Below are 15,449 nucleotides of genomic sequence, written 5' to 3' on the forward strand. Positions count from 1 at the left end.
ATCGACATCCAACTGTCTCCTTGTGTAGGGACAGATCAACTATTTCCCAAGTATGGTTTTTGACCAAAGCATCCATCTCATCTTGCATGGCTGTTTTCCACTCAAGTTTGGAGAGAGCCTCAGTAACATTCCTGGGTATAGACACAAAATCTAGGGAAGAAAGAAAAGCACAGTAGGAGGGTGATAAGGCACAGTAGGAAAGATGGTGTGAAATGCAGTGGGCTGTACACTTTCTCTTCCCCTTACGAAGTGCAATAGGAAGGTCAAGGCCAGTGGGATCAGCTACAACAGTGGTGTTAGGGACAAAAACACTATCATCAGAAAGCATAACAGGCTCAAGGGGAATACCTGGAACTATATCTGCCGAATCTGGAGTTTCAGAAGGACTGACAGAACTGATGGTGTGGAGTCAACCATCATCTGCCGACGCTGATATTGCTGTGAGGCTGCCCGTAGCGGCTCAAGTAATGAAACTAGAGGTGCAGGTGCTGGCTGAACTGATGGTGCAGGTGCTGGCTGAACTGATGGTGCAGGTGCTTGTTGAACTGATGGTGTAGGTGCTGGCTGAACTGATGAAGGCACCACAGGAACAGGAAGAGGAACAGATTGTGTGTTCTCCACCCCAAAACGCTCCCCCTGTGGAGAACCACTCGAGAAGAAGAATGTGGATTCAGAAAAGGTAACATCCATAGTGACAAATCTGCTCCTCGACACTGGATCATAACAGCAATACCCCTTTTGGTTTTGTGCATACCCAAGGTAAACACATTTCTTTGCCTTAGGATCAAATTTCTTGCGATGAGGGCCAAGAATGTGAACAAAAGAAACACAGCCAAAAACCCTCAGAGGTATATGAAATATCTCTCCATCTGGAAAAAGTAGGCAAAATGGCACCTTAAACCCCAAAGTCCGTGAAGGAACACGGTTAATCACATGTACGGCTGTAAGAACTGCATCTCCCCAGAACTGCATAGGGACTGAAGCGCGCACCATAAGACTCCTTCCCACCTCTACAATGTGTCTATTTTTCCTCTCAGCAACTCCATTCTGTTGCGGTGTATATGCACAACTGCTCTAATGAACTACACTATGTTCTAAGAGATACGTGGTTAGATCCTTCTCAAAATACTCTCTGGCATTATCTCATCTAAAAACCTTAGTTCTCACTCCAAATTGTGTGAGAACCATTTGGTGGAATTGTCGTACCAAATTAGGAACCTCATCATGTGATTTCATCAAATATAGCCAAGAATATCGTGTATAATCATCCACAAACAAAAGAAAGTAACGGAATCCTCCCATTGGACAGGATTTGATAAGGCCCCCATACATCAGTGTGAACAATATTAAAGGCAACAGTACTTCTTCTATTACTTGGTTTAAAAGACTGTCTACAATGCTTTCCTAACTGACAACTCTCACACTCCAAATTAGATAATTGAACAGACTCAAACAGCTTTGGGAAACGACATTTCAAAGAATTAAAAGAAAGATGTCCCAAGCGGTTGTGCCAAAGCATAATCTGGTTCACTGACTCTGACCAACTACTACTGCTATTGCTAACATGATGGCCCTGATGTCTCGGAATCTCATCCAGAAGGTAGATTCCATTCACCTCACGACCACTCCCAATCATCTTCTTTGACTCCAGATCCTGCAAAACACAATTACCAGGAAGAAAGGTCACAAAACAATTCAAATTTTTTGTCAAAGAACTAATAGACAGTAGGTTGGTATGAAGTCTAGGGACATGTAAAACAGAGGACAAAATTATATCATTGGTCACTCTAACTGTCCCCTTCCCAGCAATAGGTATATATGAACCATTTGCTACCAGAGCACAACTGATAGGAACTGAAAATGGTAGGGGCATTAGTCATATGCTCAGATGCTCCTGAGTTTATAATCCAGGGAGGTCCTTACCTGAAGTGGATGCAAGATTTGCAGTTGCATATGGACTACCTGTATGTGCAAAGGAAGTGGTGTAGTTGGCTCCTGCATTCTGCTGTCCATCTGGAAGGCTAGGGCTAGGTGAATCTTTCTTACTCATAAGCTGTCCAAACCTCTCCAATTTTGTTCTCACTGTTGCTACTGCAATAGATTCCTAATAAGTTTGGGAGAGTGGAGCTGAAGAGTCTCTTGTAGTGGCTACATTTGCATTTCCCTTCTTGTTTCTTATCCGAGCAGGCATAAGATTTGGATGAAGCTTCCAACAAGTGTCCCTGGTATGCTTAGGCTTCTTGCAATAATCACACACCAAGTCCTTATCTTCCCTTCTAGTCTCACTACTCCCCCTGTCTCCATTCGGCTTAGGTTTTGTTGTACCAACCCTGGCCGATTGGTCAGTCCCAGGCTGTCTCAACATTACATTCCTCCTACTCTCCTCTCCAGAGACAAAAGCATAGGCCTGAGAGAGTGTCACACCCTCCCTAGAAAGAATATGTTGCCTAGCAATGTCAAATTCAGGGTTCAATCCTACCAAGAACTCAAAAACCCTATTCCTCTCTACCAGTTTGTGATAAGTTGTTGCATCATTTACACTTTCCCATACCACATTTTCTAAGTGATCTATTTCTTGCCATAGGTTTTTCAGCATGGAGAAATACACAGCAAGAAATTTTTCCTCCTGTTTCAAACTTATAACCTGATTTCTTAACTAATAGGCTCTGGTTTCATTTTGCTTCTGAGAGTAGGTTTTAGTCACTCCATCCCAAATCTCCTTGGCAATTTTAGCCCATAGGAAATTTTTTGCAATATGAGGTAACATGGAATTACACAGCCAGGACATTACCATGTAATTCTCTTGCACCCATCGGGAAGAGTCTGTATTAGGTTTCTTCTCCCCGGTGAGAAACCCTAATTTTCCACGGGCACCAATAGCCATCTTAGCTGATTGTGCCCACTCCAAATAATTCGTGCCATCAAGTTTTACTGTAGTAATGATCCCAGACCCAAAAAAATCACTACTACCTCCAACACCTAGTTCCACAGTACCGGTAGATTTCATCTCGGTATTCCAACTCTCCATTTACTTCAAAAATAGATTGGAGGCCTTCAAAAAATAATTTAATACCACACACACAGAGACCAACCCTTTCGGAAGATCTTGGGTTGCATGAGAATGCTTCAAGAAACCCTAGCTACTGCTCTGATACCAAGTAGAAATCTGCTGAATTAAAAAATATGAAAGAAAGTAGTTTCTTGAAGAGAGAAGGAAGAGATAGGGAGAAGAAGAGAAGAAGAGAGTTTGAAAGAGAAGAGAGCAATCATGCTGGCCGCCCCCCTCACTTATTATTTATACTAAAATAATAGAACAGTACAAAGACCACTATGCCCTCATAGGGCGGCAAAACATAAAACAGCATATGTAACCTTCAAAAAACATAATAAAATTTGGACTCACATAACTGCTGTGGTCCCCACCTCCTATCTAACAACTAACATAAACATCTACTTAGAAAAAACATCATAAAACTAATTAATCTTCAACACAATAGAACCGAATCATGGTCTACAGGAGTCAGTGGGAGAGGACTACCCTGATAAGGAGAGAGACCAGAAGTTAGTGGGGAAGTTAATTTACTTGTTCCTCACTCGTCCCGACATTGCCTATGTCGTTCATGTTGTCAGCCAGTTTATGCACAATCCCAAAATTCCTCACATGAAGGCTGTAGAAAGAATTCTCAGATATTTGAAGTCTTGCCTTGGGAAAGGGATTCTGTTCAGAAAAAAAAATAGAATTGAAGTTGAAGGATATACTGATGCAGATTGGGCTGGTTCTGTGGGTGACAGAAAGTCGGCTTCCGGTTATTGCACTTTTGTTGGGGGAAATCTAGTTACATGGAGAAGTAAAAAACAGAATGTTGTTGCAAGGTCTAGTGCAGAGGCAGAATATCGAGCTATGACTCATGGTGTTGCGGAACTGTTGTGGCTTAAAATTCTTCTTGGTGAACTGGGAGTGAAGACTGAGTGTTCTCTCAAGTTGTACTACGACAACAAGGCTGCTATCAACATTGCAAATAACCCAATGCAACATGATAGAACAAAACATATTGAGATAGACCGCCATTTTGTTAGAGAAAGAATAGTCACAGGAGAACTCTGCATTCCTTACACTCCCTCAGAGATGCAAATTGCAGATGTTTTAACTAAAGGGCTAACCACAGTGAAATTTTTGGACTTACTGGGCAAGCTAAACATGATTGACATCCATGCTTAGCTTGAGGGGGAGTGTTGGTTCGTGTGATATGTTGTTATTCTCTTGTCTGGGCTGGGTATTAGAGTCTCTAGTTAATGGGCCTTAGTAACTGAGCCTAATTGTATCGTGTGTTTTATTAGACTGGGTGTCCCATCACTAATCAGGGGCATCTTGGTCCTTTCATGTAAATTATGTATTGCTCTTATATTAGTGAACAGGGCCGGCTGATGAACAGTGCCCATTCGAACACATCAGACTCTCCTCTCTTCTTCTTTTCAGCTCTCTCAACAGGTTCAGTTTGGCAAACAACACCCTCAGGAAGCATTAACCAATACACTCGTAGAGCAAGAAACCCTTTGCCTACCGAACCCCCTTTCCTCAATCTCCTAGGTTGGTTCAGGTCAATTCCTCTTCAAACAGCAGATTCACACTTCCACAACTGGATCATTACCCTAACGCGATTGAAGAATCACCTAGGAGAATTCCAGGCCAGTTGGCAAACTCACATCACCTCCACTTTGCTTGGAATAAGAAAATACAACTGCCTCACAGGTCTGTTCACACAGACAAATTAACTGTGATGATTCCTCGCCACGATAGAACCATTAGACCTTCAAGGGATACCCCTACAACATCCAAATTTCAGAACTGGAAGGTTTAGACTTTAGACCTTCTGTTACATAGTAGGGTCAGCAATTTACCATAACAGGCCCACCTACAACACCCAACAAATAATCACATCTGGTGAATAAATCCCTCGGTATTACAATTTACAGTCAAGGGAGAAGAAAAGAAAAAGAAGAGTGGAGCCCTTGATCAGATCAGTATAGTATCCTTTTGCAGTTCCACAAACAGAGGGGAGTCAAGAGAAAGAGAGGAAAAATTAAAAAAGGAAACTGAAACCTGGCCTGATCAGATCTCCTGCTCTGATACCATGAAGAAGACAGGTGGAAAACAGAGAACTGAGCCAAAAAGATCATGTGGGTGGCAGCCCCTCACATTATTATATTAGGGTGATCATAAAAGTGGGTAAAAGAACATATTTATCCCTGATTACAAAAGAAGAAAATAAGCAGTACAGATAAATGGCATAAACAACAATAACCATATTTGGTTTATACTATTCGGAATTTAATATTGCTCTTAAAATTTAAAAATGTTGAATCTGCATGATGGTTGCCCCTTGATTATTTGTCATACAGTTTGCGATTCGATTTTGGTTTTATATTCTTTAAGATGAAAATTTATCAAATGAAGAAAAATTCATTAATGTCAACTCATTGTCTTGTTCTTCACCTCCTTTGTGAAGGTATATTTGTTGCATTGGCATTACGTTTTGATGTGTCTAGAGGGAAAGAGAATCGGTATTTCAGAAGTGCATTTTTTGGATATACAGTTGGTTTGGTTCTGACAATTATTGTGATGAATTGGTTTCAAGCTGCACAGGTAATTTGTCTAGAGTCTTTTTTTCTGTTAAATGTTTAAATTAATTTCTTTTGAATAGTAACCTAAACTTTATTGATTTGATTGAAGAATGATCATGTTACATTGCAGTGCCTAAGCATCCTATATTTGGCCTAGCTCCTATTCTCCTCCCCTCTGCTTTTACAAGTTCTCATTTTGGAGAATCAAACCCCAAAAATCTTGAGATCTTCTTACTCCCAATTTCACTAATAAGTCATCTGCAGCCATCTTCCAAACTGGTGGCAGATCTAGGACTCCATTGGAAATTTGCATTCAGTTCTTCCAGGTGTTTGGTTTCTTTCATAAGATGTCTGTAAGTCCAAGAACCCATACATTTTCCTTTTAAGCACCTCAAACAACTGAGTCAAGTCTTTAGCCACTAGTAGTCCTTGCAAGACCGCCAATAATTCTGCCCTTGCTTAAATTATTATTTGATTGATTATGTTTAAACTATTTTAGATTATTTAGAGAAGAATGTTAAAATTCTTCAAGAGAAATGTGCCTCTAATTTGGATGAATTCCATAATCATGATTGGTCCACATCTCCATGAAAAAAAAAGCATGGTCTAGTATAAGCATGAATGTTCTTTCACTTTAGTCTTGAGCATTCTTTTACATCCCATAAGGAAAGAAGGCGATTGGGATGGACATTCATTATGTGTTTTCATTATCTTATTATTTTTTTTTTCCTTTTGCAATTTCAGCCTGCACTTCTATATATTGTACCAGCTGTAATTGGATCTGTGGCTGTTCATTGCATTTGGAATGGGGAAGTCAAACTGGTTTGTTCTATACACCTATATGGCTTCATCCGTTGCCTTTTGACCTTACTGATAGTCAACCTTTTTGGCTTTTTATTTTAACTCGAATCTCTACTGCATATCCTATCTACACAATAACATATGCTGATGATTATTACTTAATAGAAGCTCTAACTTACCAACTTGGGATTCCCAGGAATGCAATGTTAATAATGGTAGACTATTCTTTAAACTATTGCAAGTATGCTAGAGAAATTTTTTATCTTGTTTTTTCTTTTCCATTTGTCATTGCAAAAGATTAGAGAAGATCATGAGGGATTTTTTGTGGGAACTGGGGGAGGAGAAAAGGGGTCATCTAATTAGATGGGATATTGTGTTTAGAAGGAAGAAGAATGGTGACTTGGGTTTGGGAAGGATAAAAGATAAAAATGTGGCTTTGTCAGGAAAATCGGTGTGGAGATTCCCGTGGGAAATAAATAAACTTTGGTCCAAAGTGGTGCTTAGCATTCATGGGCTCTCTGAGAATGGTTGGGACACTGTGGTTTCTAGCAGAGCTTCTAGAGCTTCACCATGGAAAGCAATCCATAAGGTCATTCCGCTCTTCCTCAATCACATCAGGTATGACCTCAATGCAGGGAATAAAGTAAGGTTTTGGGAATATCTCTTGGTGGGTGAAAATCCCTTGAAGTTCTCTTTTCCCTTGTTGTTTGCTTTATCTTTTTTCAAAGATAACCAGTCTGTCTTTGATTTCTTACGTCCTCCCTCGCTTTTGGGATTCAGGTGGAATCTGGGATTTTGGATAAATGTCAGAGACATAGATTTGATTCATGTTTCCAATCTCCTTCACTTGTTTGATGGGGTGCACCCTGACTCTAGTAGAGGAGACACTCAGGTTTGGACTGGTCATTCTTCAGGGGTTTTCAGTCTCTTCCTTTTTTGATGCTTTGTCTGTCCCACATTCCCCTTCAGTTTCTTTCCTAGTTAAAGAAGTTTGGAGCTGTCCAATTCCCCCCAAAGTTGGTGCTTTTTGTTGGGAAGTATTCCATGGTGCAATTAACGCATGCAACATGCTGCAAAGACCTGGCTGGTGCCTCTCTCCAAACAGGTGTATCTTGCACAATTCAAATGGTGAAACTGCTTATCATCTTTTCATTTTTTGTTCCTTTGCAGGTTATATTTGGGATAGGATATTTGTGTTTTTTGGTTGCAGGTGGACTAGTCTGAGTAGTTTGGACAGACTCTTCAAGTCATCTACCTTTAGGTGGCCAAGAAAAAAGGGGAGGATGCTTTGGAGATGTACAAGGGCTGCAGTATTATGGATGATTTGGGAGGAAAGAAACCTAAGAATTTTCTAAGAAAAGAAAGAAGTGTAGAAGTTGTGTTTGAAGGCATTGTGGTGAATTTCTCAAAAAGTAAAAACAGTGAATTTGTTCTATGATTTTATTGTTGATGATTACTCAGAAAGTTGGGGGGGGGGGTGATTGCAGGTTCCTCTTCTTCCAAGAAAAAACTTATGAAGCAGTGGGAGTAATAAGAAATGCTAGGGGAGAAATTTTGGGGATGCTCTCAGGGCCAATTGGGGAAGGGAATTCCACTAGAGTTGAGTTGGAGGCAGTGTTATACAGCCTACAAAAAGCTGTGGAGTTAGGCATTAAAAAATTGATAATTGAAGGGGATTCTAAACTGATCCTGAGTTGGTTGAGAAAAGAGGAAAAAGAGTGCCTGGTGGTTCAGAAATGAGATCAAAAAGTTCAGAAGACTGTCAAAAGACATGCAAATATTAGTTCAGTGGATTCTAAGGTTGGCCAACAATCTAGCAGATCAATTAGAAAAACAAGGGTTGGAAGAGAACAGATTTTTTGGGCACGGTTGTAATTTTCTTAGCAAAATCCTGGGGTTTTATTTATTTATTGTTGTTACAAGGGTAGCCGAGACTGCTCGCTAATGTAAATTCATTTTTTTATCTCGATAAAAGTTTCTTCTGTTTTACTGATAAAAAAAGGCTTCATCAAAAGTTTTTTGTTGAACTGATCCGTTCTATCTATCCTTTCATTAGGCCCTGGATGAATTTTTATTCTGGGTAGTGGGTTAGCTGTTAGTGGTTAAGATGTTAAGATAGAGTGGTGATTGACATATTTCAGCTTTAATCAAATAGGCCTTTCATATGGATCGGAGCTGGGCAAGAAGTTGATTATATGGTTGATCCAATCCTACCCCAACTATTTGGTGGTGGGTACTCAATTCCTGTTTTGCCATACTTCTCTATTAAGATTCATAACCTTTGGTAGTTTTGCATCCATAGATCTTTTCTCAGTATTCTCTTTTGGTAATCAATATTTTCTCCTTGCTTCTTTCAAAATCCTTAACTCAAATCAGATATGTCCTATTGGTGCAGTAAATGTTCTTTTATGCACATGATCAAAACCATCTTAGTTTCTCACTAGATACAGGGAATCAAAAGCAAAATGAACTGGTATGGTCATATACAGAGAACCGAAAGGAAAGAAAAAGCCTTATATGGTACTTAATCTGAATTTTTGAGATGTAGCCATGAGCATGTTTCTTCCCTTAACTGTCTTGTGAAGTGGTATGGTTTTCAAAGATCCAAGTGTTTCTTCCCTTAACTGTCCAAAGAATCACTTAAAGGTGGATACCCATCCAAAGAATTACAAGATGGAAATATAGGCAAATCAAGGTTTCAAGTATCGGAAACGCAAAGTGTATCAGAAAGGCAATTTTAAGAAACGTATTGGGATATGCTTTGGATACGCATAGATACGGAAAAAAAAAACTAAGATACGCTAAGAAACTCAAGTAAATCCTAAAAAATATAGTAATAACAAGAAAGTACAAGGTATATATGACAATAAATAAGTTATTTAAACATTAAAAACTTACTTTAATGGTTCACATGAAGTATGAAAGATCGGGACATAATCGGTAATTGTTGAAAAATGATGGAAAAACTAAAATGTGTGCATATATACCTTGATTTTTAGAAAATCAAAATAAATTGTCTTAATATTTGTTAATATTATAAATTTTAATAATTAATTTTAGCATTTATTAAAAAACATCTAGGGGTGATCATCTCGGCCCAACCCAACTTGGAAATTCCAGGTTTGGAGTTGGGTTTCATGTTCAGGCTTGGCCCATATTACATTTTATATTATATAAATATATAATGCATCAAAAAAATTATATGCATATTATACGTTATTATACATAATAGACGTAGGCGTGACCTGACCTATAATCACCCGAAAAAAACACCCACTAAAAAGAAAAAGTTTATTTAAGGATGAAAATGGATAACAGTTGAACACCAAAATGGATTGGAGTGTGGTGGTAAACTCATGGGCATTGTAAAAGTGTGACCAAGGTTCGAATCTTCTTATGGCCTACTTTAGCTTTTACACCTGTGATTCTGTGCATTAGGTGTTAGAATGGCATGGGAATTTCAAAATTCAAATTCAAAGTTGTCTTAAAGTTAAAGAGAGAGGGAATAATTAATGTAATCATAGTAATTAATGAGAGAGGGAAAGAAATTAATTAGAAGGATTAGCAATAAAAGGAAGATTAGTGAGAGGGTAATTAATGAGAGGGAGAGTAATTAATTTGCAGTGTATTGACCGATACATTAGATTATCGGCTCATATCGGGTCTATATCGGCTGATACAGACCTGAAACAGCCCGATGTGGTCTCGTATCGGCCCAATACAGCTGAAAAGGAACGAGACAATTGGTTTCTTTATGTTCCATGTATCGGACATTTAACGGAACGATATATATTGGCCGATACAGGCTGATACATTGTGAAATTTTGAACCTTGAGCAAAATGTTCTACCTAGTACACCAGACAACTTAAGTAATGGGTCTGTGAAAGTTACAATGTTAAAAAAGAGGTTGGCTGATTCTTGGATACACTTGCATAGGCTGCAGGAAATATATGTAATGTATCTATGCAGGAAATATATGCATACACTTCACTCTGCTCCCCCTATGAATGTTCTAGCAGGTAGACTCCATTCATCTCACGGCCAATCCCAATCACTTTCTTCGTTTCCAAATCCTGAAAAATACACCGATTAGGGAAAAAGGTTACCGAACAGTTTTGAGTTTTAGTAATACTACTAACTGAAAGTAAGTTAGCACTAAGCTTGGGAACATGCAAAACTGAGGATAGGGTGATGGTATCTGATAATCTGATGTCTCCCTTTGCCAGAAATTGGTACAAGAGAGCCATTAGCAATAGAAACTTTGTCTCTCCCAGAGGATAAACATTAGGTGCTAAATAGAGTAGATATGTTGGTCATATAATCTAAAGCACCTGAATCTATTACCCAAGTAGGTCTAGTATTACCTGGGACAGAAGCATGGAAAGAAGTATCTCTTGTGCTTGTATGAGCAAGGGCTGAAGTAGGTTGTTGAGTTGATGTAGGCTGAGCTGAATTACTAAATTCATTTTCTAGCTGAGTCAGAGCAGCTTGGACTATAGCTAGGGTATCTAGAGGAGTGCCTCTTCTGCCTGATGAAGTTGTACTTTCAGTGTTGATAGCCATATTAGCATTCCCTTTCTTATTTCTGAGCTTTGTTGGAAGTAAATGAGGGTGCAACCTCCAATAGGTGTCCTTAGTATGTTTAGGTTTCTTGTAGTGTTTACATTACTAAGTCCTTCTTAGCTTCCTTCTTCTCTTTATCTCCCCCAGATTTAGGTTTAACTGCTGCCAAGGCTGATTCAGAGGGCTGTTGCTGCAACATAACCTTTCTCCTAGTTTCTTCACTATGCACCAGGGAATAGGCTTGTGATAAAGTCACATTATCTCTTGTCAACAACTACTATCTCACAATGTCATATTCAGAATTCAGACCAACTAGGAACTCAAAAACTCTATTAGTTTCAACCTGCTTTCTATATGTGTGTGCATCTTTCTGACTCTCCCACTAAATTGTTTCAAGATGGTCAATTTCATGCCACAGGGATTTTAAGGTTGAAAAGTAAACAGAGACCTGCTTCTCTCCTTGCCTCAGATTTTTAACCTCACATTTTAGCTCGTAAGCCCTAGCAACATTAAGGGGCTGAGAGTAGGTTTCCTTCATAGCATCCCATATTTCCTTAGCTGTTTTGGCCCACAAGTAGTTTCGGCTGATGTGTGGCTGCATAGAGTTGCACAGCCATGTCATCACCAAAAATTTCTCTTGGACCCACCTAGCATAAGTAGGGTCCTCCTTGGAGGGTTCCTTCACATACCCTAGCAAGAAGTTCAAATTTCCTCTACCACCAATAGTCATCATGGCTGATTGGGCCCATTCCAAGTAGTTTGATCCATCAAACTTAACAGTTGTAATCTGAAAGGTGTTTTCAGTCATGTTACCTGAGCCACCAGTCCCAAAAGCACCTTCCCCTTGGTTCTTGTACTCCATTCTAGGTTAAGAAGAGGCTTTAAACTACTGTGACAAGAAAAACTGTATTTCAAAGCTAATAATAGCCGACCTAGGACAATGATTTTGCAATTAGATAACAGCCAACTACTAGTTCTTAGGATTGATATCAGTCCTGGACTGATTGATATCAATCCTGAGATTTTCTATCCGTACCTCTCTGAATGAATAACAAAGTGCTTTTGAATATCAATCTCAAGTAAATGTACTTACTTTATGAAGAAAAATGCCCAGAAAACTGATTGCTACCTTCAATCTTCAAACTTGATCAATCGATTACTGTCAGCACCTTGAATCTAAGAAAAAGCTGATCGACACCTCCAATCTTGATCAAGAATCGATCTTGATCACTCAATTCCTGCCTGATTCTGCTTGATTACAAGAAGCTCTCTCCAATCTTAGGACAGCTGCTAAAGCCTTCTTGCAACCTCCAAGAATCAGCCGACGTAAGGATCTTTCTGAACTTTCAGCCCTAAACAATTCTCATGTGGTCGGCCGAATTAAATCCACATGAGAAACCCTAGATCTAAGGCTCTGATACCAACTTGAAAGAAGAAGAAGAAGAATAGTTTGCTGTATTAGAGAAGTAATACAGGTTCGAAGAGAAGAAAAGAGAGATAGAGATAGAGATAGAGAGAGAGAGAGAGAGTGAAGAGAGAAGAAAAGAAAGAAAGGGTTCAGTGGTTAATGATTTGCCGCCCCATACACTACTTTATTTGTAGCTTTAGGTTCCTTACAAGAATAGGAAATAAACAAAAATTAGAAACAAAAAGGCCAGCCAGCCCAACTTAAAGAAATTAGAAACTTCTAATAAAAGAAATTAGAAACTACTAATTAAAGAAATTAGAAACAACTAGGTGTGGGTATGAAACCACACACACTAGAGCCTGAGTGTGGGTATGGAACCCCACACTCGTGGCTAACCAACTATTTCTTCACCAATAAAATGAGAATTAATGGATTGGGTGGGTTGGGTCACGAGTATCCATAAAGAGATTAGGAATTTTTGTTTTTATGATTTTCTTCTTTCCTAATCCATGGTTGAAGATCTCAGCGAGTGATTTTCCAACCCTACATTCCTCTCTCTCTCTCTCTCTACCTCTCTCTTCCCAAATCCAAACCCTAACCGATACTAACTCAGCAGTGGCAATCCCTCCATACGTGAACCAAAGCTGCTACAACGATGACATAGAGCTCATTCATTTATTTCTGTTATACTCTGTTTCACATTTTATAGCTTCGTTTAGTTGCAACAATATGGACGAGGGAGTGCAGACTTTGCTGCAGTTTATCAAAAGAAAAAGGGGGTCCCCAAATAGAGTGTGATGTGCTTCAAACATACGGAAGCTGCTACTTTTTAACCTGCAAATTAATGTTTGGATTAATTTTACAAGGTAGTCATGAATCTGGAGTTATTTCTTCAAGTTCACCGGCAAAATCAAAGGTGTCACAGCATTAGTTGGCACTAGTAAAAGAAGATAGTCATTTTCAATGGTGCCAATAAAATTCAGACGACCAGAGCCCATTGTTTCTCTATGCATATCTCATAGTCCCTTTCTAAATCTAACAGAAGTTCTATCTTTCTATAATTTTGTGTTATATTTTAATAATGTTTATACTTTCTTATAATTTTGTTAATTTTTTGTAATTTTTATATTTTCTGAAATTTGTATACATATTTTTGTAATTTCCTTTTTTCTTTGTTTTTCTGTAATTTTTGTTATATTTTCTTTTGCAACTTCTGTTATCTGTTGTGTTGACATGTTTTGCAGTAAATTTTGTTATTTTCCACATTTTTGTGTATTCTCTATAACCTTTGTTTTTTTTTTTTGCAATTTATGTTATTTTAGTGGGTTTCTATATTTTCTGTAATTTTTATAATTTTCTTCGTTTTTCATGTTTCTACAATTTATGTTTTCTGGTTTTTCTTTGTTTTTTGGTAATTTATATTGATTTTCTTCATTTTTGTAATTCTGGCTATATTTTTGCAATTTTAACTATCTTCCATATTTATATTCTCCTGATTTTTTTGCATGTTCTATGTTTTCTAATTTCTGTATTTTCTACAATTTATGCTTGTGTTGTTTAATAATTAAAAGATTCATGGATAGGGGTGTTCATTATACGGTTTGAACCACAAAACCAAATCAAACCAAACCGAATTTGCGGTTTGGTTCGGTTTGAGAATTTTCTAAATTGCAGTTAGCGGTTTCGGTTTGTTTTATTGAATTTTATAAACCAAACCAAACCGTAAACCATAAACCAAAATTTTAATATATATATATATATATATATATATGAATATATGGTATGTAAACATTATATATAATATATCTAAATGGAATGTGTAAAATTATAAATATATAATGAACTCTTTATTTTATAATAAAATAATAAATAAAAGTTTTATGTTTTAATTTTTAGGGGAGCTATTTGAGCTTTCTAATTGGGTTAAGCCCAAAAGAACCATAGAATGGTCCAACGTCCCCAAACCGTATTAGAAACCGCCCCAAACCATAATAAAACGGTTTGGTTTGGTTTCCATACCAAAACGGTTTGGTTCAGTTTAGAAAATTTTCAAACGGGTAATTTACTAGTTTGGTCTGAGATCTTCTCCAAACTGCACCGAACCAGACTGTGAACACCCCTATGCATGGGTTGGGTTAAGGTGGGTTTGGGTTCAACCCAACCCATTTAGTTTTACAAAAATGGGTCATTAATGGATTGGTGGGTTAGATGGGTTGGATTGAAGCTTGACCCAAACCCAACCCACCTAAACCTGCCCGATTCCCACCCCTAGGAATTTGGTATGCGATATTAGGATGTTGCCTGGGTATAGGTATATTGATTTTGTCAGCACAGCCTTAAAAATGGTAGATTCACAATTTTAGGATTGAACAATCATAGAATTGCTTGAGGGAAAAATTGCTTTGGTGTTAGGTGATTGACTTCTTGCTGAGCTTGAGGCATCTTTCCTCTGTTGTAATTGATTTGCCTCAACAATTTGAGTATTCCAACCATTTGAACTTAGTTATGGTTGATTAAAATTTGGAAATAGTAAGCTTCTTAAGGAACACTGACATTGTGTTGTTTTGATAATCATCAAGACGTACTGCTTACTGAGTTTTATGTTGATGTCTATTTCTAATCCTGTAGCTGTTGGAATTTGATGAATCCAAGACTGATGCTTCTTCAACTCAAGATGGTGAATTAAGTAGAGTTGATGCCAAATCTTACACAAAAGTTGAGTAGGGTAAAGAGCCGGAGGTTGGAGATTTTATGATTAAGAAGATGATGATTTACCTCGAGGAATCTGATGCCTTGGATCTCAGCCACAAGCAAACTTGTGAATGTAGACAAGTTTCCATTGTAACAGATTTTGGTTTAAATGAATAAAACAATATGTAGTTGTTAATTAATAGAACCCTTTAATTTGTTCTTTCTTCCCCCATTTGTTGGGGGGAAGGGTGGCGTTTTCGTCGTTTATTTCTAGTCCTTTTATTAATGGACGATGCAACTCGCAATAGAGGTCGCTCAAGTTTTATTGTAAGACACGTAAGGTTTATCGTGGTACCATTCTTA

General features: G+C 38.1%; 1 protein-coding gene and 1 long non-coding RNA gene across 5 annotated transcripts in view; both read left to right on the forward strand.

The window, feature by feature from the left end:
* The window catches only part of LOC104606046 (signal peptide peptidase-like), a 55,253-nt gene extending 39,804 nt beyond the window's left edge, over window positions 1-15,449 (forward strand). For 2 of the 4 annotated variants that reach the window (XM_010271077.3, XM_019199232.2), the window contains 3 exons: window positions 5,508-5,644; window positions 6,367-6,444; window positions 15,024-15,449. In XM_010271077.3, coding sequence (XP_010269379.2) covers window positions 5,508-5,644; window positions 6,367-6,444; window positions 15,024-15,119 — 311 coding nt within the window. In that variant the 3' untranslated portion in view covers window positions 15,120-15,449. Of the gene's footprint in view, window positions 1-5,507; window positions 5,645-6,366; window positions 6,445-8,578; window positions 8,653-15,023 lie in introns of all 4 variants that reach the window. The other 2 variants (XM_088897378.1, XM_019199233.2) reach the window with 2 other exon arrangements.
* On the forward strand, window positions 6,905-7,527 carry LOC148802430 (uncharacterized). Its single transcript, XR_016082290.1, has 3 exons — window positions 6,905-7,041; window positions 7,204-7,315; window positions 7,393-7,527. It is a non-coding gene; the product is annotated as an uncharacterized LOC148802430 (long non-coding RNA).

Source organism: Nelumbo nucifera, chromosome 2 (genome assembly GCF_055504915.1).
Source record: "Nelumbo nucifera cultivar China Antique chromosome 2, China Antique-T2T, whole genome shotgun sequence".
NCBI classification, from domain to species: Eukaryota; Viridiplantae; Streptophyta; class Magnoliopsida; order Proteales; family Nelumbonaceae; genus Nelumbo; species Nelumbo nucifera.